The sequence below is a fragment of the Vairimorpha necatrix genome, chromosome 11 (assembly GCF_036630325.1).
Source record: "Vairimorpha necatrix chromosome 11, complete sequence".
Lineage (NCBI taxonomy): Eukaryota > Fungi > Microsporidia > Nosematidae > Vairimorpha > Vairimorpha necatrix.
The window spans coordinates 104,694-131,889 of record NC_088826.1 but is presented as its reverse complement, the minus strand read 5'-3'; the positions used below and the strand labels follow the sequence as shown (position 1 = coordinate 131,889).

The window sequence follows — 27,196 nt, the reverse complement described above, 5'->3', positions numbered from 1 at the left end:
ATCTTGGTTATAATGCGTAAAAGAGCTAATGTAGTCTGTTGTATTGTAAACGCTTTTTTGTCCATAGCCGCTCTTTTTTTCCTGACCACTCTGAGGTCTATTTTTAGCACCTTAATTGTGTTTATCTATTTCAGGAGGATCAAGTATTGTAGCAAGAGTATAGGCATTACAATTATGATCCAATGTAAGTACCAATGTACCAAAATCTTTACTATAATAAGAATATAGTTCTTGTTCTTATGATTATTGGTATCCGGATCTATTTCTATATAATGGCTTCATCTAATACATTTCAAACAGCGAAAAAATAGAGTAAAAAGCATATGGGGGTTTTCAATTTTACTTTATCATGATCTTAAATTTATTTTGAAGACTGTTGATTGGTATTATGATAAAATATAGGAGTTTATAATTTATAATCACATCGAGGAGATGTGAAGATACAATGTAAAGATAGCATATTTATCAAAATCATGTGATTCTATTGACTATAAAGTACGTTTTTAAAAAATGTATTTTTTGCAGTAAAACAAATCGAATTACAACTCTTTTTAATAATTAAAATGTTATTTAAGTTTAAAATCAATGTCTAGAGTAATAGATTTTGACTAAACTTTACAAATTTTTGAAAATGTCAAAGTAAGTTAAAATTAGTTATAAGTACATTTATTAGCAAGATTTAATTTCTTTAACAATCGATTCTACAATTTTTAAAATTTAAAATCAGATTCTATATTTTTTTTTCTTGCAAGTAAGAGGAAGGGAGAAATCTTAAATAGGGACCAAAGGCATTTGGGTGTGATCCTCATCCAACTGGTACTGTGAGATTCTTACTTACTAAACTTCCCTCATACAACTTGCCTGTGCTGCAAGCTCTGCCGTATCAATTGGACTTTGGCTCCAGGAGAACACTTTCCATTTATACCTCAAATCGCGTCCAGAGTGACCTCACAGCGGATATACTCAACGCCCATGGTTATCTATAACCCGAGGATAGACATCATCGATCTGACTTAAAGTTCTCTACAATCATCTGTATTGCACACACGGCTCCTTACACGACCATATCACCAGCCCGGCGTTTTTATTGGGCTGCGTTGACCACCAGTCTCCCACTATTTCGACCACCGTGTTACAGATCTTGTAGAATAGGGTCCACGAGACCTTCTGTTGCCCTACTTCGTCTAGTCTCTTAGTTGGCTCTAGGATTCCACTTTAGATTGCACCAGCTAACTGGCCAACTAGGCCGTACCCATTAAATACATTTATGTAACATAAGTTAACTAAAAGGGTGACACTGTTTTTTGGCCCTGAAGTGCGTTCTACACTAGATGCCAATCCCCTTGTGGCTGGACACACACAAGTTTCATTATTCAACTTAATGATTTTCGGGGACATTTTCATAATCTGAGTTGTTCCAACTGCATCATAGAAAGTAAAAACAAATTTGGTGCCCTGGGAATCAAACCCAGCCATTGCTCAATGGAAGCATTGCCTTCTACCACTGGGAAAAGGGCACCTATTTGTAATTTGTATATAAATTTTCATTAATTTTAAGGGCATGAAAATAAAATTGACTAAATAACAATGAAAGACAAGAAGTATTTGTCTATTTACAGACTGGTTTTTTTCAAACAAGGTTGGCAAAAAAAAAGAAAGTAATTGCTTTATGGCAAAAGCAAAAAAAAAATCATCCTATTTGAGAATGTAATAATGCTTTTACAGTTTAATGAAATATAAGATGAGCCTATATAGATCATAAAGATTCTTTACCACCAAAGAGTAATGCTTTAAAATTGATCCATGTTTCAAATGGGCATGCGGGACGGGCAGATTGTTTACAATATTGCAAACAAAAGTCAAAGACGCAACAAAAAAAAATATGTTCAGAGAGTTTTGAATGGCTGTGATATATGTCAATCAAAGAGAAATCTAGTAACTAGACCAGTTATTAGACCAATTGTAACAAAATATCCAAAAGAAAGAAACATCGCAACTTGATGGATCTCCGGCTATAATACGAACTCATTGAAGTATAAAATAGTCGTTGAATATTGTAGATTCTTTAACCAAATTTTGTTAGAAGGTACCATTGCTTGATAAAACAAGTATTAGTGTAGGGATTGCCTTTTCAATATTGTTTAGAACATTTGTTTTTTGTAAATACTTCATACTGATAGCGACAGAGAATTTATAAATCAAGTACTCGTCGATTTATGTCAGAAATATGAAATAAGACACGTAAGGGGCAGAGCTAGTTGTTCATGGATACAAGGACAGATACGATGCAATCAAACAATAAAATGATGATTGCATCTACTTTCGGGACAGAAAAATATTTTCTGTCAATGGACCGAGGTACGAGAAGAAGTTACTTGGTCATATAATAATTTAAGACACTTTACTACGAGACAAACACCATTCTCTTTAATGTTTGGTAGTCCCATTGGGGACATAATGGACGAGTTTAGAATCGCGGGCATTCTAGATTCGATAAATAGAGAAAATCATGAACAAGAACGTGCTTAAAAAAGATTATCAGATGTTCTGAATTGCAAATTTAATGATGAAATGAAACAACTGTATGCTCTGAATAACACAAACTTTTGCTTAAATGAAATATATCATGATAATCTAGAAGCCATACACAACCTGGGCAGATAGAATGGTACAAAGAATTATGTAAAGAAAAGATTATATCCTTATAAGCGTCTATTTGGACAACAACGTCAATACCAGAAGACAACCTCTTATTAAACATTTAGATGCAGAAGTCTATGCTGTAACAAACATCTTACAATTTAACAAAGTAAAATTATGCAGAGAAGATGAAATGGAATTACTAAAGAAGAAATAAGCACTAGAGAAGTAATATGCTTGGTAATGAATAAAGTACTAATTTTTTTATATTATTTTTTTTTTTTCATTCTTCCCGTCCAAAAATTATAAAAATAAAACAAAAATATAGCGATCAAAATATCGAGACAAAATTTGGTCAGCCATACAAGACGAACATTTTTTTCTTATTTTGGTTCGCCCCTCACGAAAATAATTTTTTTTAATTTTTTACCAGCTTCGCTGCAAACAGGTGTTCGCTCTAAACTGTGACAAGTATTTATAAATTTAGTGAGTTAAAGTGGAAGTTTATAATATTTCTAACATTTTGTGGAAGTCACATAATTAATTAAAAAACTTGTCCAATTTAAAAGATATGCTTAAAATTATAACTTGTAAATTTTTTTTATATAAAAATGGATTCCAAAATTAAAAAATTTTATTGAGATTTTTGACAGTCTTTTTTTAAATAAGAAATGCGTTGAGATTTTTGACATGTGTTGTTTTGGGACGTTATTGCATCAATATCAATTAGAGTTAAAAAATTAATTTTTGACGTCACCTTTAATGATTATATTTTAAAAATTATTTTTTTATACCATATGATGAGGATTTGTTATCATGTTTTTATTATCTTTTTGGTACACGGATATCAAAATTTGTATGACAACATTAATACAATAATAATGAATAAAATAGAGAAAAGAGACTATTTTGAAATCAACAGTAATAAAACATATTTGAGAGTATTTTTACGCTATGATAATTATAACCAACGATTGCATGGTAATATAATAATAGAAATGTTAAATTTTGAGATTCGAGAAAAAACCGAAAATATCATCGTGAATTGTAATAAAAAACCCATTCCAACAATAATTGAAGAATTCGAAGAAATTTTAATTTTAGAGTATAAAAAATTTAACACAGACTCTATTGTATTGAATTATCTAACTATTGATGTCGAGTCTAATCCATTTTTCAAAAATATAATCCAACAATTAAATAAAAGAAATGAAGATATAAAAAATAAAGTAATTGAAAGAGATATTTTTTATGAATGTATTATTAATGATGAGGATCTATGCGATAGAATGTTTAAAAAAAGGCAAATCCAGGGATACGATCTCGATGGTAGTCCATTTTATAAAAGCTTTCCACTTGTATACAATAAAAAAGATGATCTGCGTCATATACATTTTTGTATCAATTTATCAGAAACATATTATTTTTTTGAAATAAATAGTGAAAAAATTGATAAAAATATACTTCATTCGTCGATTAAATTTGAGGCTAAATATAATAACCACTATGATAAAGAAATTAGCAAGCTATTTCATAAATTATACAAGAATGTCTATTTTGAATATATTGATGTACGCCCTCAAGCACAGTTTGAAGCTTGTTCGTTAACTAAAATTAATTTTAGCGAAAGCGGACTTATGGCAGAGATAAAAAAAGACAAAGTCTCAATAAAACAGAAAAATGTTTGCTATGTTTATTCTATAAAAAAATTTTGTACCATTCAAGAAAATCAAACTATTGTTGATGATAAATGGATTTCTGAATTTAACAAAAATTTTAAAAAGTTTTTCATGATAAATGAAAATGCAGAAAGACGTAAAGGAGTAGACATGTTTTATAAATTAATGGCTTGGAACTATAAAATAGATTTTATGGTACGAAGAATATTAGATAAGCAAGGAACGCCATTAAAGATATTATTTGCACATTTATTGCTAGATAAGAATATAATAAGTGAAAGTGGTTTCAAAGAAATCGTGGGAAATGAAAAAATGTCTGAATTGGCGAAAAGGCTTCTTATGACAAGATTATTTTATGATTTAAAAAATTCTAAAGATGCCCTGTCGACATTTGCAATCAAAATATGCATATTTATAGAAGCAGAATGTTATATTAACGAAAATGATTATAAACACGATCATCTATATGCAGTCTTGCAGAGAATTGGAAATACTATGGAAATAAGAAAAAATCCCAACAGTTTTGTGAGAACCATCAAATCTACCTTGTTTATCGAAAAATGCCAAATTGATTTAATAAAGATATTCGAAGAAGCAGTGTTATATCATTTACAAGATATGAAATTGTTTAAAACTCATCTCTATGATACTATGTTTAAAATAACTTCCTTATTTACATTAGATGAAAATAATGAATGTGAAACAATTGACAAACTCCTTTCTATAACGACATATGATGTTATTTCTAACTTCAAATTAAATAAAACAAAGGTTGAAGGTAATACCGAAAGTATTTTAAAAACATTATCAAGAAAATCTTTGTTGGAAATGAGAAAAAAACGAAAAAATTTAGAATATGAATTAAAAAAAAATATAAAAAAAATCAATGAAAAATCATTAAAAACAGATGAAATAAGGCAGTTGGAAGAAATTTCCATAAAAATTATTGAGCAAATTAATAAGACATCAATAGATCCAGCGGTAAATAGAATTAAGGCAGACGCAATAAGTAAAAAAATTGACAATTTATATTATGAAGAGATTAATACTAAGTTTGCAAATGAATTAATAAATAAGGGAATTGAAAAGATTGAAAAAACATTCGAAGAAAACGATTTAATGAAGAACCTAAAAAATTTAAATGAGGATCTAATAAATAAATATAAAACAGAAGCCAAGGAAAGATTCTGTCAAGAAATAAGAAATTATTTAGAGGTAAATATAAGAAAGAGCTGCAAAAATGATTTAGAAAAACTATTATTAACGTCATTTAGCAATAAAATTAATAATGCCGAGGATCAAACCGATGATTTTTGCAAAATAGATAAAGTTTGTGCAATTTTGAGCACGAGTGATATATTAGAAATTTTAAATGTATCAGGACATAAATTACATGGTTTATTGATATTTATATTGATGCAAAAATATAAATAAATTATTATTTTAAAATTTTTTTTTATTTTTTTAAAAAACATATAATAATCACAGACAAACTAATATATGTTAACCTAATAAAAAATATTCTAACTATCAAAGAAAATCCTAAACATGCTTAGGATATAATAGTTTTATGAATTGATTACGCCAAAATATACAATTGATTATAAAATGATAAGGCTTGAATATAAAATTTAAAAAAAAGAGGTTTTATACAATCCTTTATAATAACATTGTTTCAACATCATTTCTTAACTTTTTCACAAAATTATTAACTAAGATTAAAAAATTATCTTCTAAATTTAGAGCCGAACCCAAGAATATAAACATAACAAGTTTATTTCTGTCCTCAAAAGTTGTATGGTCTTGTTTTATGATATTGCTAAAAAGTTTTTTAGTTACAGAAATATGCTATTATTTTTTTAGTGACTAATCCCTGCAACTATATTAAATCAAACACTAGAAGACATTTTATTATTTGGCTTTTTTGTTTTTATTGGTATTTAGACTTATGCGTATTAAAAACTTGTAAAAAATGTTTATTATAAGTATATTTAATGGCATCTGCATTTTAGTCCATAAATAAACATTAAGATATCTTTATATTTATACTGCTCAAAATCAATGTATCTACAATATTTTTTTCCCTACGTAATCACTTGGGACGGTATAGTGACTAAGTTTCACAAATCTTATACCACAAGACTTGAAATCCCTAAGAAGGTAGAAGCGTACATCCAGATGATCACGCTAAAGAAGACGCTAGAAAGCATTTCTCTGGACTACCGAAGGAGAGGAGACGAAGCTGATGTGGAAAGAACTATGGAGACGAGAAGCCTTCTACAAGCAGGAGACGCCAACGCGGAACCTATCCTTGTTAAACTATAAATATAAACTACAATAAGCATACCCTAATTAAATTCATTTATTCTACAATATTTTTTATTAAGCTATAGAAGTTAATAACACAAATTATAATGCAGAATTTAATAGGAGACTGCAAACATATTACTAATACGATGTTCCTTTCATTAAATTTTTTTATCAAAAACACTGTTTTCGATCAAGAATTTAAACAAGAGAATTTGAAGGAATCGGTCCGATTATAAAAAATATTAATCACGTGTACAATTATTCTCCACATGAAGAAATTTACTAGTACTATGTACAGGCGTGGAGTAATTTTTTATACGTATTTTAATTGGCGTCTATCTTTGAAAAATTATTTTAAGTCTCTATCCTATTAACTCACGAGGTACATTCATTCCATTAAGTAGCTAGATCTTTTGTCCTGGTTATTTGTTTTAAAGTTAAAATGAAGAACAAAATCAATGTAAAAGTGCCTAATGGTAATTACCCTTTGTTTCTCAGTTAAATTAATTACTTTTTTATAAAATTTGAAGTCGTGTGGAAGCATACTATCGACGTATCACCACGATCGATAGATAAATTATTTTTTTTTATCCATGACAAATATATAGCATATCTATACATGATAGTTATTATCCCATTCCAAAGACAAAGTTTTCATTATTTCGTTAGAACTAGAAACTCTAAAATTTGCTATAAAATCGTAGTTCTCTATCGGGGATATATTAATTTAAAATTTCTTTGATCATATTAATCTTTTATCTAATACATAAATCAAATTACATCATACATAAGAACGAACAATTGAAGAATATTAAAATTACAAATTATGTATTGAGAAAAATATTTTTATTTTTTAACGACATCCTTAATGTTCTATTTTATTTTTTTCCCATTATTTTTTTTAATTTTATATATAAAACATGTGTATTCATATAAATACGATTTTTTTTTAAATGATACAAAATACTAATCAAATGATTTTAGTATAACAACCTATATTTATAATGGGATTAATCACACATTGAAATTTCGTTTGTCATTATTGCGTTGAAAATATGAGGTTGTAATTTTTTTTTCTATCAGAATCGTTCTCTATGGTAAAAAGATGCAAATTAAACCAAAAATCTTAACGAACTTAAGAGCTTTATCGTGTTACGTCATATAGGAAAATAAAGGATATATGAACCGAATATATGTCGTTAATTCTTGGACACATCAACAACAGAAGAATTTTTTAAATTTATCCCATTCTAAAAAGTACTAACCATGATTAATTTAGTTTAATTGTGTTCAGAACTCTTGATACTATTTACTTGTGTTGATTCATATCTGGAGTATGAAATTTCCCAATAAGGGATCACAAATCCAAAACACACTAAATTCAATTAAAATCTTGTATTAGATAAAAAAAAATTTGTAATTTATAAATTTAATTTAAGTAATCATCTCTCCATATCACTTTGTATCTCTGATACTATTATTTTCAGTTTATCCAATAGATTATCTTCTTTATCAATCAAATAACAATTCCATCCCATTTTACGACCAGTCTCAATATTATCTAACGAGTCGTCGAAAAAAAAGACTTTATTTTTATTTTTTATTTTTAATAAATCTTCTACAAATTTATACATTTCCTCTTGCGGTTTACCTCGAACAGATCCACTAGAGAAATTGTCATCCATACAAATTACACCTTCAAAAACATCAGAAAGATTCAATCCTTCTAGAATTGGTTCAGCTCTACAGCGTAATCCATTTGTAAAACACCATGATCTGTATTGAAAATTTTTTAAATAATTTTTTAATTCTTTGTCTTCAGTTATAAATTTTTTATAATCACATGCTCTTATTTTTTCTACTTCTAGACATGTTTTATTGAAATGAATTCTAAATGATTCTGCGTATAAGATTTTTTCGTCTAAAAACTTTTCCCATTCTGGAACATCTGGTTTTTGTAGTTTAAAATGATTATATGCCTCTTTAAATTTTTGTTTTTCAACCATTTTCATTTTTTCAGATCTTTTGTAAAGTGTATCATCTATATCAAATAAAAATATATAGTCATCATTAACTGGGTTAATACTATGTTTTTCCAAATTTTCAGTGTTCATAGATATGAAGTTATTTATTAGATTAGTGGACATTTATAAAGGGTTCAATATCAAACCTATTTAGAATATTAATTTTTTTTCAAGGTAGATGTCAAAAAATATGGATATTTTTTAGCGTTAGAACAGATGATAAGATCATATTTCTTATTTCTTAATTATATACGTGTCAAAAGGTAAGATGTATCTTATAAATATGAAATTCTGAATAAGAAATAATAAAAAATGTAAATTGGATATATTCTTTGGAATATTAAATGCCCCAAGATATACACTTCAGAGATTTTGTTAATTTATTTTTTAAATTAAAATTTGGCGTTATTTTATTAGTTAATAAATGAACCAGAAATTATTCGCGATATTTGAATAAACAAGTTATCATTGTTTGATAACGATAAGGTATTTGTATATTATTGCTGTTTATGGATATTTCCAATAATTTTTTACTTAAAAATAGATATAAAATGATCTAGCAATCTTTACTAAATTCTGATATGATCTCTTTAGATACGTGTTTTAAACAGAAATATTACTATTATTTTTCTGTAAAGATGCCCCAAATTACAATTATATGTTTTGATATGAAGTTTAAAAACAAAAAACTGTCATTATTTAGATATTTTTTGTTTGGTGTCAAAAATCTCATAACTATGACTTTGATTACAAATGTTGTAAAATAGAAAAATTTCTACGGGGTGAATTTATTTAAATAAGAAGTTGCTGAAAAAACTGTGATATTGTTTTATTTAATATTTGGATATTTCTAATTTTATACACTATGTTTCTGGTATAATATAAATCCAGAAGAACAATAAAAACTGTTCAATTATATTTTAAACATATAAGAAATAAAAACATTGCAAAATTTTATTAATTTGATAGTGCAGCAATGCAATAGTTTTTTTTTGATGCTTAAAGTCGCTGTTAAATTACAGTAATACTGATAGTATGGGGAAGCATTCTAATTTTAATGCAAGAATTTAAATAATCCAAAAAAAAATTTACATCGGGAGTAAAAAATGTTTCGAACAACGCTTATAAACTGCCTAACAATTGTAAGTTAACATAAAGATTGTTAAACTTAATGAAGTTTTCGACCAATAAGAAATCATTTTAAGACCCATATAAGAGTCGCAAAAAGACAGCCTTACTTAAATATAATTTAGACTAGTCAGAAACAACTCTATCTTTAAAAACTTGTTGCTTAATAAACCACGAGTAATATTAAGTTTATATGTAAAATCTCGACAATATAATTGAATCTCCGTACAGGTAAAAATATAAACGGACGATAATTCTTTGTTCGGATGTTTTAAAATAGTAAATTATGTTATATTAGAGAAAGATGGGGCTTTTATAAAAAAATAATATAAAATGTGAATTTCTATTAGATGAGTTAAAATTTTATAAAATGGCGTTGTATGATTTAAATAAGTGTCTATTGCTCAAGTTAATATAATTTCATAAATATAATTGAAGATTATTTTCGTTCTATTCTTTTTTTTTTCTAGCTACATTTCAATCCCCTCGAAACCGAAAGGAAATATAGATTATTGATATCAGTTTTATTTTCCATATACCTAATGCCAGTTATAACCTAGAAGTATTTAAAATATATTATACTGCGATAATTTTTGAATGTGAAACATAATTAAAGCCATACATGTTTATCTGGGATGTGTCAATCCCGATTAGCATGTATGTACATACATGAACTTGAAGTTAAGCCTGAATTCTGACGTATACATAATCGATGAAAAATGATAGCATTTTACTGAACGACTGCGAGGACAAACAATGTCAACAGGTGCCCTGGAAGAAAATACCTTCAAAGAACCACATTCTTTCTCATTATGTAATAAGAAATACTGAAAGAATCAAAATTTTTACCTTAAAGTAAATATAAATTTGACAAGTGTTGTTTTATAAATAGCCTTATAGTACATTTCATAAATCGTAAAAAATAAATGTTACGTAAATATTCTTCAAAAAGTTATCTGTAAATATGTGGCGATTTTTTAATTTTTAAAAAATTAATATTAGATGGATTATCTATTACAATAAATTGATAAATTTTTTGGAAATATTGAAATTACAATGAATTTTTTAACTTTACAAATGATTTTGGGAAAAGGATAAAAAGTATAAAATAATATGCATATCTTAGTCAATTTTATGTTTAACAAACTAAAATTTAAGTTTGATAGACAATACTTTAATATAAAAGTCTTCGTTCTTCTTCTTCTTGAAGTTGGTCTTTGATTCTTTTGAGTATGTCAAGAATATTATCGGGGTTGTCTATTAAAATGCAATTCCAACCCATTTCTTCACCTATAGTAATATTTTTTTGATTATCGTCGAAAAAATAGACCTTACTTTTATTTTTAATATTCAAATATTTCTCAACAAATTCATAAGTTTCTTTCTTCGGTTTTCTTAAGATAAACTCTCCATCGCATCCATCGTCTTTACAAAAAACACCTATAAAAGATTTTGTAAGTCCTAGACTTTCTAAAATCATTTCTGCTCTCATTTTGATGCCATTTGTAAAACACCAGGATTTATATGGAAACTTACTAAAAAATAATTGCAGTTCTTTATCTTCTCGCAAATAGTCTCCATAGTTAAAATTCTTTACTATTTCTACTTCAAGAGGTGTTTTATTAAATACCTTAAAAAATGCGTCATTTATAGATCCATGCGATTGTATGAAGTCATCAAAATCTGGTACATCATTATGGTTTGGCATACTGTTCTTGTAGAAATTGTAACATTTTTTTAACGCATTTCTCTCGTCGATGTGAAAGTCTTGAGTAGATTTATATAATGTATCATCAATGTCAAATAAGAATATGTACTCATCATTTTGTGTATAAACTGGTGTTTTAGGCAAATTTTTGAAATTTAGAGCAATATATTGCAGTAATATATTTTTTAAATTAACCATTGGGGTGGAATTAAAAATTTATTTGTATGAAAACTAAACAAACTTTTTGTTTTTGTTTAGTTATTTTCCATTATTTTGAAATGTTTGATATTTAAAAAAAATTTACTTAATAAAAAATATTTGAAGATTATTTTAGATAGTATGAATAATTAATATCTTAAGCGTAATCTTGTCTATAGATATCATATTATTTACATATTGGGCTTATGTAACTTATTAATATTGACATTATTCCAAAAGCTTATTTGAAATATTTTATATTGCGTGTCAAACATTAAAATAATTAAAATCTAAATTTTTTCAAAAATACTATTATTCCAAATTTGAATTTTTTTATCACTACATTAAATTAAAAACATATAATTACGTGATATTTTATCAAATCTCGTGTATAATCTAAATATCTTCTTGATGTAAAATGTACAAAAATTAGTCAATATATATGCATTGTGCATAACTTTAGACTTTGAAAACAAAAAAATAAAGGTACTTTTAATGTGTAGATCATTAAAAATCTTAAACCCCGAGTCTAAATTAATTTTTGTTTTTAGCATATAAAAATGAATTTTAAGTCAAATTTTTTGAAGAAGATGATTGTATGCGTAAATTTTGTATAATTAAATATAAAAAGCAGATGCTTTACATATTGAACATCATTTTAGCAATGTAAAGACAAAAAAAAATATTAGTATCAAAAATATTTATAATTACTGAACCTCAAAAATTAAACTATTTTGTAAACCTTTGATGTTATATAAAATAGGATATCTCGTGTAATAAAAAAAATAGAATAATGCTTCGGGAAATCTTTTAAATATTAAATAAATCTTACGGCAAATTCCAATATGACTACTTAGAAAATTTTGAGAACTCCGATATCATAAGCAATAAATTGTCTTTGTTGCACGGCCCAAATCTAATATGGCATTATTTGCTAACTTCAATGGCGTGGTAACAAAGTACAATTAAATAGATTAAAAACTTGTTGCCATGCACAAAAAATTTAAAAGGTTATTCATTTCATCTATTTGAAACTTTGTATCTTATATCTATAAATTATAAAAGACAGAATTTGTTTACATAATAAAAAGGCTGGGCGAGTTAGAGCTATCAATAAATTGGAAAGATATTATACGTATGTTAAGTAAAATTAAAAAAACAATGCAACAAATCAGCTTTTTTACGTATTATTTCAAATAATCTTTATTTGTAAATCAATGATAACATTAGCAAACAATTAAAATTCATAATCAATCGTACATAATAACCAAAAAATGACAAAATGAAGATACATAATGTTTCTCATTGTTTTTTAGCTAATTACTTACTTATATGTTGTAATAGGTGTACAACAATACTATGTGTTTAGTGCTTTTAAAAATAAAAAAACAAAAAAATATTATGATTGGAAAAGCTTTTTATTTCAAAAACAAATTTTTATTGAAATACAGAAAAAATGTCAAAACAGGACTTTTTTAGTTTTTCTAGTGCCAATTGATAAAGTTGTCTTCTCTTAAAAGACGTCTCAAGTCATATTTCGAAGACTTTAAATGAGAAAATAATTTAAAATTAGTCATGATAGATTTAACAAATTTTTCTCTATATTATGTATGCGACCGAGAAAAATCACTTTAGCACTTTAAATGTGGAAAATAATGTCAATTTATTGACAGTGATGTATTATTTATGAATTCAGATGATAAAAAGTAATAATTTAAATTTTTACGGAGAAATGTGTTGATATTCGGGCTCTATGAAGTTGATGAAGTTTTTTTTCTGAAAAATTATGAGGATTTTGCATGCCGCACAGAAAAATAGAAACTGATACAATTAAATATTTGAGTTTTGTTGATGTTATATTTAACAAACTCAGGTCAAACAATTTCGACCCCCAAGAAACAAATTAATGTAATAATTAAAAAAAAATCGTAATAATAATAAAATTGTTCGTGCGGATAAACCAGAATCCCTAAGTTCAGAAAATCTTTGCCTGTATAATCAATGTATTGTGAGAGATACTACAAGAAAAAATATAAACTTAAAGTTACAAAGTAACTGCTGAATCATAAGTATCTTCTGACTTTATAATTATGGCTTATATTTATAAAAATAAATATGCAAAGACTTTCGGAAGAAACTTGTGGAGCTGAGAACGAAAAAATAATAACATGAAAACTTAACATATATATTAATATAAACAGAAATTGAATATGTTAATGTACATAAAATAAAAAAATATTTAATATAAATAAATTTCATATCATTTTAATATTTATTTACATCATAAAGTGTAAACTATATGCACAATTTATATAACTCAAACAACAATGATGTCTAATCTATATTAATTATTTGTATAATGTTTGGTTAGTCCAATATTTTATCAGTAAAAAGACAATTTGAACCACAAATTTTAAAAAAGCTTCGTACAAAAAAATAAAAAACTAGTAATCATTATAATAATATTGCAAACAAAAATAGGATTATTTTCTATACAGAAAATATGAGATAACCTTAATAATTTTTTTCCATAGGGTTATAAAACTCTTTTCTGACGTGTAAAATTACGTATACGTGATAATTTGTCATATAAAAAACAAGCTTTGTTCAACCCATATATGAATATCCTATCAATAGTTTCGGTAGTCATATTCGTAAAGGCTGCCCATAATATATATGAAGATATATATAAAAAAATAATGAGAAAAATAAAAACTAGAGATTATGTGGTATTAAACAAATGCAAAAAATATCGAAAGATAAATTTATACTGTGAGAAACACAACAAATCACTAATTTGTAATGTACAAGAAGACTTTTTGTATGAAAAAAAAGAACCAAATACATTTGGTTTTTTAATAAAATATTATGAAGATAAATCCATAAATGATATAACTTACGAAATAGAACAGAAAATTAAAAAAAAATTTAGTGATATCGTACAATCAATTCATATTGTTGTTCTACAACACCTATTATTTTAATAGATTTCCTATTATGAAAAAAATTATTGAAAATATTAAAAAGATAAACAACGAGAAAAGAGAAAATAACACGGGATGCGGAATTTATTATGACAATATTTGTGAAAAAGACTGTTATTTAGAATCTTTTATTGCAAAAAAAAACAGTTTTGATTGTAGTGATCAAAATATCGTGACTCTAGCAGATTTACATATTTATCACATGTTAAAAAAAGACGAGGATACGTATTATATACGATTTCGTATTAATATAGAAAACAATATGTATTTCTTCGAATTAAATACTAAAGAACTTGTTGATATATATTCCATAATAGATATAAAACAAAATACTAACTATAAATGGGATGATGGAATATTAGAAGGCTTTTTTAAGTTGTACAAGTTTATTGATATCGATCCATATGATACATATATTCCATTATTCCCTTTGATGTGTAAAAACAATAAAATTGAAACGAAATATCTATACTTTAAAATTCAACTCGAACGTAGAAAAATTATCATTAAAGAATATTCTGGTGAATATCACTATCATCTAGAAAATAATACAAAAAAAGATATGAATAAAATTTTTATACCAGAAAAATGCTTCAATGAATTTCAAGAAATTATAAAAAAGATTTGTGCAATAGAAAAATTGCTGAAATATAAGGGAGTCCAGATTTTTTATAAATTATTAAGAAGTAATAACAAAATAAATTTTTTTGTGAACAGAATTTTGAATAAACCAGGAACAGCTTTAAATATTTTGTTTGTTTATTTACTACTACTTGAGGAAGTTATAGATAAAACAGAGCTAAACATTATCATAAGAAAAGATGAACTAAGTGAGATTAAAAAGAATAGTATTGCAAACACATTACAAAAAGTAATGTCACTAAGTTACTACTCAGATTTTTATTTAATAAAAATTTGTCTACTAATTGAAGCAGAAATATATATGAAAGAACCCGAGGTAATTGAAGATGAAATATTTAAAAATTTTAAAGATATTGGAAAGCTTATTATTAAGAAAAATAATAAAAACAAAACTGGTATCAAATGGAAAAAAGAAAAAAATGAATTATTGTTTATATTGCAAACCCTCGTAAATGTGTACATTTATGATATTATTAAATATAAAGAAGAGGTTATAAAACATATTTGTAGAATAGTAGCATTATTCAGAGGATTAAATAATCTTACGATATTAAGATATTATTCAGATAACATAGAAAAAGAAAAATTTATTGAACAACTACGAATTAGTAAATGCGACGTTGAACAAAACAACGAAAATATATTAGAAAACTTATCTAAAAACTTACAAGAGGATGAAAAATATGAAGAAGAAAGAAAAAGAAAAAAAATCGAAATGATTAAAATAAAATATACATTAAAAAAATCCTCGCTAGATGAAGAGTTACGAATAATAAACAAAAGAGCAAAAAATAGGAGCATCGAAAATTTATATGAAGAAGCAGTGAGAGCAAAATTTGAAAATGAAATGAAAGTTGAGGGTATAAAACAGATTGCAATAAATATTAATGAAATTAATAGCAAAGATGTCGTAAATAGAGATTCGTTAAATGAATATAGAAGTAAAAAAATAAAAAACTTTTGCCAAAAGTTAAAAAATAATATAAAAGAAAATATAAGAAAAAATCGTAAAAAATATTTTGTAAAAGTTTTAATAGAATTGTTTTATGGTAAAATGAACAATGATAAAAATTTAATAGTTCGATGTAAAAATAATCTAGCAAATATTCGTGTATTGATAAGCGAGGAAGATCTATTAGAGATTGTAAACGAAGAATCGGGAATAAAAATAAACTCTTATCTAATGGAAATATTAGAGGCTTGATATGATATAATTTCAATCGAACAATGACAATAAAATTATATATTTAAGACAATCTGTATTTTTTAGTATAGCTTCACTTATATGTTTAATGATTTTGATTCGGCACCAAGTTTTTCACTAATTCTCCCGATTGGAGTCGCATCAACGTTTAAAGCAGGTATCCCCAATTTTATAATGTACACGTATTTGTATGCAAGATTATACCGGATGATACTTTACGTAATTCATACAAAATAGTGTAATAATGAAGAATTGATGCAAAAGTACAATGAAACTTTGTTAATTTATAGTCGCGTTTACATTTTATGTATAAATAATCAATTTTTTGAAAAAAGATAGTATAAATAAGTAAAAATTGCTTATATAATACTAATACGTTTATCCTATAAAACCCTTCAAAAATTTCTCGAGAGCATCTCGGTGAACTATTTGAGAAGTCCAAAAGATGTATGTATAGATTAAAGATATTTTAAACTGTTCTAGTCTTAGTTATGTTATAAACAATACTAAAAGACCCTTAAGTTAGTAGCCAATTAAATTTATTTTTATATTGGTTACATAAAAACACTGATATTGTTGGCTAAAAGCATATTTTTACCGATAGAATAAAATGTTTGCAATTGACTTATATATATATTATTTTCTTACTTTTCCATGCATTTAGTCTCTTTATCGTAGACAACTGTCAGCGTCCAATATTCTTCTATATTTATATTCCTAGAATCAAATAAAATAAATGTACACCTTAGTAAATATTATATAAAAGATTTATTGAGTTAATTTATCGTTAAGATTAGATATTCATAGACCAGCTTTCCCCGGTATCGCTCATGGGATTCAGCTCTTTACAGACTTTGGTTTCTGTGGAATTTTTATGTTTTCAACTTCAAATTTTTAGCTTCATTCTCCTTTGTTGACACCACTTCTTTAACAGTCGCCATATTCGCTAGTACGCTTACAGCTCTAACCACTTCTTCTTCTTCTTTTCTTGCACTTTCCTGATCGTATCCTCGTCGTCGTTCCAAAGAGATGGACTCTAGAGTCTTCTCCATCACAATATACTGAATATATGCTTCAAGGTAGGGTTAGATTTTTAACTCCTGATGTACTTTCTGCGATGTTTGGTTACCACTCCATCTTATGTCATTTCATAAGGATCTATTCTTGTCCGGGATTTATGTATTAGTCCCAGTTCATTTTCAAGAAGGTCATATTTTCTCAGTATTCAATCTCAACTATATTAAGTCGATCCTGGTTGGTTATACCAACTTCAACTATTAAAATTTCTTTCTTCTTCTTGTCAAACACAAGAATATCGGGCTTATTATGGGTCACCTTTATATTAGTTGATATTCTCGTATCTACTCTTTTTCTGCACAAAATATTAATAAAGTATATATAAAATTATATTAGAGGTAAATAAAATAAATTATTTAAAAGATTTGGGCAAAACTTACAGACTAAATAAGTGTTCATGAAAAAAGTAAAAAACAATTCCTTACAATAAAACTAAAGACAAATGTCAACAAATGTAAAAAAAGTTTCTGTGACATTGTAAAGTCATTAATACATTTTGATCAGACAAAATCAATAAAACTAATTTAATTTAAATAAAATTTGTTTTTTGTAATTGAAAAAAATAAATATCAGTATATTAAAATTGCACTATAAAAAAGACTAAATATTGCATTAATTTGTATTTTAAGCATAATACATAATAAAAACTACCGATGATAAAAGTTTTTTAAATTTACAATCAAAGTGATACACTTTTAATAAATTAATTGTTATTTTATATAATCCCAATTCATTCTGCATAAGTCATTTGTAAGTATGTTGAAGAAATTTGCCATGCTCATTAGTAATTAGAGAACTTTTATAATCATAATTGCTTGCTACTTATGTCATTGATACAAGAAACGCTTTTATGAAAAAAATTAACCGAAGACAATTATTTTAAGACTTTTTTATAGCTTTTAAATAAACGTGCTAATTATTTTCATTGTGCATTATCTGTGTTGAAGACATATATCAATAAATTTATCCCTTAACTTACAATTATCTTTAACATGGTGGAAATAAAATTAATGAACCCAAACAAAAAAACAAAAGAAGGTTTTAAGTTCCGTCGAGGCATGAGACGTAAAAAATGCAGTTTAGGTTAGAATGGGGTTAATTGGTTGTCTAACAGAAGAGAAGGTGATAACTTGCATCAGTCGAGGGACCCGAATAGGTGAAGTCGTAGTGTAGCTATGAAGAGCTATAAAGAAACAGAATTGACTGTAATAAGATCTAGCATAGAGTTGTTGAGATTGAGTGTAGTTGTAATCTCACCATTCACATTGAAGCTATCGTAGCAAGATAGCTGAACCACCAGTGTTCAAAATCCAGAGAGATTTAAAAAGAGAAGAAAATCAAAAAGAAACTGTGTTGTAGTCGAAGAATGAGATAAACGGAAAAAATCCGATTCCATTGTTGTAAAGAATAGTGTAAAGAATAATCATATGCCCATTGACTATATGTTTTATAACAGGGAAAGAAAGTACCGCGGAGACCACTACTAGAAGGGATAGTAAGACGCGGTAGAGTAAAGCGCAGCCATTGGTCAGTTAACATAAAAATGCAATTTTATTTTGAGAGCCAAGTTGTAGGCGTAAATAGTAGTAAAGATAATTACATCACCCAGTACTTAATTTAGCGCAGGGATGTTGAGAATATATATTTAATAAAATTAACACTTAACTTACAATTACCTTTAACAATCAGAAAGGGGAAATTATAAATTTGAAGGCATAATATCTAAAGATTGAAAATTCATAATAACTAGAAAATAGAAATATAATTACTTTATATAGCTGTAAATAAAGTTAAATGTTATAAATGCAAATTATACAATCAAATATTTAATACTTTTAGTTTAAAATCTAATACTAAAAATTTTTAATTTGTTACGCGTTTGCATTTTCTTGTTTGTACATTACTTATTCTCCTTAAAAATTAGTCATAGTTGCGCAACACCACGTAAATTACCTTGGATTTTTAACATTAAAAAAATAACTTTTCCCTTAAAATGGAAATCTACATTATCAATATACTTTTGATATTATTAGTACTTTTTGGTGCTGAATATTTCTTTGATTGCTCAATACATTACAAACATCCATGGTTAACGTATTTATTGACTGCCACACTAATTCCTTGGAAGCATATATTGAAAAAAGCTTTTGATCTAAGAATATACCATATTAATAAAATAATACTATTGCTCAATATTTTGCTACTTGCATTTCTTATCTATGATAGACCATTAGTTTGTAAATTTTTGATAAAAGAACAAAACAAGATAAAAACTCCAAAAGGAAATGAAATATGTGTGAATTACAAAATAAAAGATACAACAGAAAATATAGGCAATAAAAAATCTTTTGGAGATTTTCTAGATGAATTGCATAATAAACGAAATGAAAAAGAGATTGTATACGATCTAACTGCCATAGATTATTTGGAATGTAATAAAGGACTCGCAAAACTAAAATTTTCAAAAACAAATAATATAAAATGCTACACATTAATGGTCCAGAATCGACAAATTGAAAACTTGAAAGGTTTAAAGCTATTAAACAATATATCTAATAATATTCCACCTCCACCACCTATGCCTTTACAATATAATATCGTCGCAGTAGCAATAAAAAAGACAAATGTACTTGAAAAAAACACATCTCCAAATAATCAAATTAAAAAATTAAAAGATCCGCAAAAATTAAGTCCTTTTGGCGATAAAAATCAAGGTCAATTACTTATAAATAATTTAAAGGACGTGTTACAACAGCGCAAAAATAGATCAATACCAAGTCCAGATAATAATATATCGGAACAAAGCTTTAAGAGTTCGGAAGAAAATATGAATAACATTAATAAGCCAAACGAGAGTACAAGGGAAGAAAATAAAATCATGAAAGATGAAGTAGATAATTATTCTAAATTACACAAGAGATTGAGCCAAAACAACAATAAAAATTGCAAAGATAAAAGATATCAACCCACTCTGGAACAAGATCTACTAAAAAAATTTGAAAAAATAAAGAAATCTAGAAATAAAGAAATTAACAGTAATTCCACAGATATAGATAAACCTGTTGTAGAATATTGTGGTAGTTCTACTAATAATTCTAATGATACAACATCAAAACAAGGTCCTTTAACAAATTTAAAAGGAACTAAAAATAAGAATGGTTTACATCTAAACCAGCAAACAACTAGATCTCGAGAAAATGCTAGAGGTGATGAATTTGATAAAAGAAATGGTCTTTTAAAAGATACATTTAATAAAGATCATACCGAAGAACAAGAAGATAACACGGTATCTAAGAATAATACAGACAATTCCAAGGTAGCCATTGAGAAGAAAAAAAGCTCAGGAACTTTTTATGAATCTATAGCTAGAACGAAATCGCAAAATTTCAGAAACAAACTACCTTCAATATTAAAGTCTCTATATGATTCTATAGATAAGATAGCAGATCAATACCAGAAAGAAGAATCTGAAACTAATGATTCAGAAATTCTAGATGGTGAATGGGAGTCGTAAAATTTTTTATCGCCTAATGAATTTACAGCAGTTATCTTATACCTTATACAAAATTTCAATATTGATTCTATTATGCATTTTCTAAAGCAGTTATTTAAATATGAAAATATCACATATAAATACATGTTTCGAATTTCTAACATACGATTTCAATTAAATAAAAAGATAAAAAGCTTAACGAATTTTAATAAGTGCTATGTCAAAACTCAAATTTCATAAAAAATTTATCAATTTATATTTAAAGTTTTTATTTAGTACTCTAAATGAAAATTAATAATTTAATGAATATGACAAAATTTTATTTCTTGCATTATAGAATTCAGAATTTATACAGAAGGATACATTATAACATCACATGTAAAAAAAAATATATATTTCTATGTTGAAAATAGAGGAACAAAAGATAGTTCAAAATATTTTAAATTTTTATAAAAATAAATAATTTGCTTAATTTGAAAACAATAAAAAAAATTTTATAATATTTTTGGCATGTATATACACAGTACAATTTACATCTACAATGATATATTATATGCTCAATTTCAAATAAACCTGATATTTTTTTATTGAATGCTAATCTTTAATCAACATGGTTGTATTGTGGATATAAATAAACAAATCCTAAAACAATTATTAATATTGGAAAATCTAAAATTAATTGTTTATATTTTCCATTTTCAAATTTTTGTACAAAGAAAGTGATAAAAGTACCCAATCGTTGACTAAATTATGCTACATATTTAGTGTCGATGGATACTTCTTTTTTAATCAATTCAAGCCAAACCCCATTTCATGATTATAAAGTGTTAAAAAATATAAATTTAATATATATTTTATCATCATGAAACAATACTACAATTATAAAATTTATTAATTTTCAAATGATATATCCAAAAATTTTGATTTTTTTATTATAATCAGTTCTATTATTTTTTGGGCATTTTTAGATTATAAAAAGATTTAAATTTTATATTTTAGATTGTGGTTATCTTTGTTGATCATTTTTATTAAAGGGGTAAATTTTTTAAAACACGTTTACCTGACGCACACGTCAAAAATCATTTTGGATCGAGTATGTTGATATTACAGCGATTCTAAAAATTTATTTTTTTAGATATCAAAACCAAAAATTAAAAAGTTGTATAAACTTTTTAATGACTTATAGTCAGTTATCAGTTGATTAAATAACATAACCCTTTATTTAATTTATAGAATGTAATACATAAATAACTGAAGTCAATACATGGATTTATTTTGTAAGTATTGCATCTATCTTGGTATTATACGTGATATTACTTTTTGACTTGAATTTAGTATCTTTGTTCATTATAAAATTTCCTTTTAGTATTTAATTATATTATATATCTTATGTCTCTTTATTTATCATATGTTCTAAATCTAGAGTTTTTTGTACATCAATAATGTATCTACATATTTTCGTTATAACATCCCATACATCAATTAGATCCTTATGATACGATTTGCTTCGGATCGATAAATGTCTTATCCACAATATTGTATTTTTTAAGTCTCCGTTAAAAATTACTCATAATTATGCAATAATTTGAAATTACATTAAATATTTAATATAAAAAATATACCCCTTTTTTATGATATTTTACATTATAAATATATTATTAGTATTTATAATACTTTTTAATACCGAATATATATTTGATTGCTCAATATATTACAAACATCCCTATGTCACATATTTACTAATGATACCTCTTATTCCGTGGCTATACATACTGAAACAAGTGCGTCTAAATAAAAAAATTTACTTACATCTTACTAAGATTTTACTAGCACTTAGTGGGGTACTACTAGCATACCTTGTTTATGACAGACCACTAGTTTCTAAATTTATAGTCAATGGTGATAATCTAGTCATAAGACCAGTGGGCAATGAAATATTTGTGTATTTTTATATGAAAAATATAACGGAAAAAATAACGGTCAAAAATTCATTTGAAGATTTTCTAATAGAATTGTATAAAAAGAGGAATGAGACAGAGATAGTTTATGATCTTACAAATATAGATTATTTGGAGTGTAGTAGAAAATTAGATAAATTAAAATTCTCAAAAATGAACAAACTGAAATGTTTCATTTTAAAAGTACAAAGTCCAAGATTAGAAAAATTCAAGGATTTAAAGATATGTAATCAAAATAATGAAGTTCCGCCTCCACCACCTCTTCCGCCTCAAAATACGAATTTTATGGAATTAAAAATGGCTTCAAATGACCAATCAGTTGAATCTACCATATCAACAAAGTCGAATCCGCCAGTTGACAATAAGAAAAATCAAACACTTATAGATAATTTAAAGAATACATTAGAAGAACGCAAATCAAAAACAAATCCCAATGATAATGAAGAAAAAGAACAAGAATCTTACAGAACTAGACAATCAAATGGTCATAAAAAAGATGATTTGAGAGGTGTATTACAAAAGCGTAGATTATTTAGGGAATATTCAGACACTGATGAAAGTGACGGAGATTAAAGTGTAAAAATTTTTAAGTCTTGATACATCATTTTAACCAATAAATTATATACAGATCTAAATAATAAATCTTGATAAAGTCAAATGAATGTTTTCAAGTAATCATATATAAATTTAATATTATAATTTTTTTTTAAAACATTTTAAAAAATTTTTTATCTTTACAATAGTTGTACTACAATGAAACTGATAATTAAAGATTTCATATTGATTACAAAGTTTGAATTTTTCGTGTAAAGAGATGTCACATGTTTACAATAACTTTGAAAGTATCAATTTTTTCATTTGTTCAATTTCTATTTTATTAGAATCATGAGCTTCTTTTATATGTATGAGAATATTTATAACAGTACACTTTTATGTATTTATAAGAAGTCAAATACTAGATTGTGTTTATAATTATATTTGATATTATATGGGAACACACATAAAATAAAATAATTTTTATGTTATGTAAATTAATAAACCTTTTTAATTATATCTTGAAATATAAACTTATTAAAATTTTTTGGTTTAAATGCTTCTGTTTGTCTAGGCCCCTTTTTATTTTAATTTGTGTCATTTGTTATAAGGAGAATATTGAGCCGTAGATTCAATTATTAATAATCTTATTATTTTAAATATTTCTAATGTCTGCTTGTATTTGATCTATAATCCTGACTAGTTCTGTGGGACTTATTCCTGCTTCTATTAAGTCGTACATGCATGAGATAATTTCTTCATCTGCAAAATCAATCTTCATTTCCTTACAGAATTCCATGATCAAATTCATGTTTTTATTGATCATTTAAAAGGGGGTTAAAATTACAAATATTTTCTAGAAATTTGGAAATTTAATTTTATTTGAAGTTTTTTCCCATTTTACACAAATGATTTTGTTTTTGATTTTTTTTTGTTTTATTTTCTTCATTTTTTACCCCAAAAATATGAAAGATCTCGAAATATTTTTTTCTGTTCTTTTTTGTGTTTCCCCAATAGTGGGGTTTATTCCTCAAATCCTAACTCAAAAGATAATCTTCCCTGAACTTTTATCTTCTTTGACTATCATAGCCAATATTCTCAAGATATTTCATTTTAGGGAGAAATCTTCTCTTTCCTCTGTAATTCCACTACAAGGAATTTTTACTATTATTCTTCATTCTTGTTTATTATATTTCAATAAATCTTTATATTCTGTCACAGAAGAAAAAATAATGAAGAAGTTGAAAATAACAAACAAACAATTGTATTTTTCTTACATTCTCCTTGTCGCTGTGTCTACTCATTTAATAGGGTCTTTTATTAGATCTTTCGAATTTTGTGGACTTCTTTCTTTGATATTTGAAGTGAGTGTCAATTCGATACAATTGCTGATCGAGAAACAGAATAAAGAAGTTATTATAGAGACAACAAAGAAAGTACGAAGTCAGAAGGAATTGTATCTTGTGTGGATAGTGGGAGATATATGTAGAATATTCTTTATGATAAGTGTAGATACACCTTATGTATATTCTGTGGCGTCACTTATACAACTCGGTATTGATGGATATTTGTTATATAAGTAAAACATTAATATGAAATGTAATATATTTAATTAATTATAATTTGACAATATAAATATTAGAAAACATGAATGAATATATTTAAAATATTACATATTCATATAAAATGAGCAATAAAAGACATTGATATTTTTATCTTAAAATGCAAGGCCTTTGTTTTTTTACCATATTAAAAATTTTATTTTTTTATGGTTCCCATTCTTCGTCTGGTCTATCTGGCAAATTCGAATTAACTGAGTCTATTGATTCAGATGAGGAATATTCGACGGCGCAATCAAGGCTTTTGAATATGGGCGAGTGAATTGGGGACTTCTCTTTTTGTAATTTTTGTCTGGCTATGAAATCGTCAATATTCTCCTGAGGCTCATTACTATTTTTAGAAATTTGATCTTCATTATTGTCTATAAAAACTACATTTGTCTCATCAACATCCAATTCCTCTTCATTGATATTCGGACTATCTGAACATATGCTCGTTGCCTTACCTGAATCTTTACTTGAGCAACTATCTTGGGATCCTTTTCTTGCGGAATTACTTGTTGGATTAGTTTCACTATTTATATCTTGAGATTTGTTTTTGTTATTTAGTGCATCAAACTTTCGTCTTAGATCATCATCCAGTGTAGGCTCGAACTTTTTAGACTCTTTGTTTGCTTGATTTTTTGTATTTGCTATATGAATCTTTCTAGAATTATCTACTTCATCTTTAGACCGATCATTTATTTCAGAATTAGTATTCTCGTTTTCGGCTGCACTTGATTCTAACCTATTCTCTTTTGATTTATCATTTTTATCGAATAAATGACTAGCTTTAACCTTTTTTAATTTATTTCTGCGCTCTAAAAGCTCTTCAAATAAGCCTTTTGGCGGTAGATGTTTCATGTTAAGTTCAGATTGGTTGTTCTTCTTTGGAGAGTGTACTTTATTGTTTGACTGTTCTCTTGTAGATCGATTAAATTGTTTATTACTATCATTTGTAGGCATTGGTGGCGGAGGAGGAGGAGGCGGAATAGAACCCCCGGTATTATTGTTTTTAGATGCATTCAATAAATTGGATATTGGTAGATTTGTATCTTTTATAGGTACAGGACAATTGTCAGTATCGGTTTGCGTATTTGGGGGAGGAAACGAACTATTATTAGTTATTTCGTCCTGATTACAGATTCTTAAATCTTTAAAGCTCTCTATTTTAGCATTCTGTACAATTAAAATGAAACATTTCAGTTTGTTCATTTTTGAGAATTTTAATTTATCTAATTTTCTACTACACTCCAAATAATCTATATTTGTAAGATCATAAACTATCTCTGTCTCGTTCCTCTTTTTATACAATTCTATTAGAAAATCTTCAAATGAATTTTTGACCGTTATTTTTTCCGTTATATTTTTCATATAAAAATACACAAATATTTCATTACCCACTGGTCTTATGACTAGATTATCACCATTGACTATAAATTTAGAAACTAGTGGTCTGTCATAAACAAGAAATGCTAGTAGTAAACTGGTAAATAAAAGTAATATTTTGTTGATATGATAATATTTCATTTTGAGTGTGAGATTTTTTAATTTTAAAGTACATCTTTTTTCGATCATGTATTGCCATGGGACAAATGTTGGGAATAATAGGCATACTAAGTATGGATGTTTGTAGTATAATGAGGAATCAAATAGGTATTCAGATGAGAAAAGTACTATAAATATAAGAAATATATTTATAAAATAGAAATACATAGGGGGTATGAGTCATATTTTTTAAATTAAAATTACTATCTTAAATTTGAATCACTTTATTTTGATAAAAAGCCAATCTCCTGATCGAATAGCCGTATTTGATGAAAATATACGTCAATCAAAAAAATAATTGATTTAAAATAAATTAATTTTTTTATTTAAAAATTTTGTCTATCTACAATTTGTAGATTTCGGCAGTAAACACCAAAGTTCTATTGTTAAAATTGAAGTTTTTTAGATAAATATGAAAAATTTGCTATTATATAATCAAATTACAAGTACGCAAGCGACTTTTAAAAATCT

At 26.2% G+C, this 27,196-nt stretch overlaps 9 protein-coding genes across 10 annotated transcripts; 6 read left to right on the top strand and 3 right to left on the bottom strand.

Annotated features, from left to right (window-relative positions):
* Positions 1–3,437: 3,437 nt before the first annotated feature.
* Positions 3,438–5,753, top strand: VNE69_11021 (uncharacterized protein; the record flags this gene model as incomplete). Its single annotated transcript, XM_065474924.1, has 1 exon — positions 3,438–5,753. The coding sequence occupies one exon, from the start codon at positions 3,438–3,440 to the stop codon at positions 5,751–5,753; it is 2,316 nt and encodes a 771-aa protein (XP_065330996.1).
* A 2,318-nt stretch (positions 5,754–8,071) lies between these two features.
* On the bottom strand, positions 8,072–8,776 carry VNE69_11020 (putative haloacid dehalogenase-like hydrolase; the record flags this gene model as incomplete). The annotated part of the gene is made up of 1 exon (XM_065474923.1): positions 8,072–8,776. One exon carries the CDS (start codon positions 8,774–8,776, stop codon positions 8,072–8,074), a length of 705 nt encoding a protein of 234 aa, XP_065330995.1.
* A 2,179-nt stretch (positions 8,777–10,955) lies between these two features.
* On the bottom strand, positions 10,956–11,687 carry VNE69_11019 (putative haloacid dehalogenase-like hydrolase; the record flags this gene model as incomplete). The annotated part of the gene is made up of 1 exon (XM_065474922.1): positions 10,956–11,687. One exon carries the CDS (start codon positions 11,685–11,687, stop codon positions 10,956–10,958), a length of 732 nt encoding a protein of 243 aa, XP_065330994.1.
* Positions 11,688–14,305: 2,618 nt separating this feature from the next.
* On the top strand, positions 14,306–14,671 carry VNE69_11018 (uncharacterized protein; the record flags this gene model as incomplete). Its single annotated transcript, XM_065474921.1, has 1 exon — positions 14,306–14,671. One exon carries the CDS (start codon positions 14,306–14,308, stop codon positions 14,669–14,671), a length of 366 nt encoding a protein of 121 aa, XP_065330993.1.
* A 13-nt stretch (positions 14,672–14,684) lies between these two features.
* VNE69_11017 (uncharacterized protein) lies at positions 14,685–16,517 on the top strand (the record flags this gene model as incomplete). The annotated part of the gene is made up of 1 exon (XM_065474920.1): positions 14,685–16,517. The coding sequence occupies one exon, from the start codon at positions 14,685–14,687 to the stop codon at positions 16,515–16,517; it is 1,833 nt and encodes a 610-aa protein (XP_065330992.1).
* A 3,070-nt stretch (positions 16,518–19,587) lies between these two features.
* Positions 19,588–21,108, top strand: VNE69_11016 (uncharacterized protein; the record flags this gene model as incomplete). The annotated part of the gene is made up of 1 exon (XM_065474919.1): positions 19,588–21,108. The coding sequence occupies one exon, from the start codon at positions 19,588–19,590 to the stop codon at positions 21,106–21,108; it is 1,521 nt and encodes a 506-aa protein (XP_065330991.1).
* Positions 21,109–22,718: 1,610 nt separating this feature from the next.
* Positions 22,719–23,618, top strand: VNE69_11015 (uncharacterized protein; the record flags this gene model as incomplete). 2 transcript variants are annotated; one of them, XM_065474918.1, is made up of 1 exon in its annotated part: positions 22,719–23,618. In XM_065474918.1, the coding sequence occupies one exon, from the start codon at positions 22,719–22,721 to the stop codon at positions 23,616–23,618; it is 900 nt and encodes a 299-aa protein (XP_065330989.1). The 2 variants fall into 2 exon arrangements, with proteins under 2 accessions (XP_065330989.1, XP_065330990.1); XM_065474917.1 differs by having other exon boundaries at positions 23,040–23,618.
* A 926-nt stretch (positions 23,619–24,544) lies between these two features.
* On the top strand, positions 24,545–25,162 carry VNE69_11014 (putative transporter; the record flags this gene model as incomplete). The annotated part of the gene is made up of 1 exon (XM_065474916.1): positions 24,545–25,162. One exon carries the CDS (start codon positions 24,545–24,547, stop codon positions 25,160–25,162), a length of 618 nt encoding a protein of 205 aa, XP_065330988.1.
* Positions 25,163–25,345: 183 nt separating this feature from the next.
* Positions 25,346–26,893, bottom strand: VNE69_11013 (uncharacterized protein; the record flags this gene model as incomplete). Its single annotated transcript, XM_065474915.1, has 1 exon — positions 25,346–26,893. One exon carries the CDS (start codon positions 26,891–26,893, stop codon positions 25,346–25,348), a length of 1,548 nt encoding a protein of 515 aa, XP_065330987.1.
* Positions 26,894–27,196: the final 303 nt, after the last annotated feature.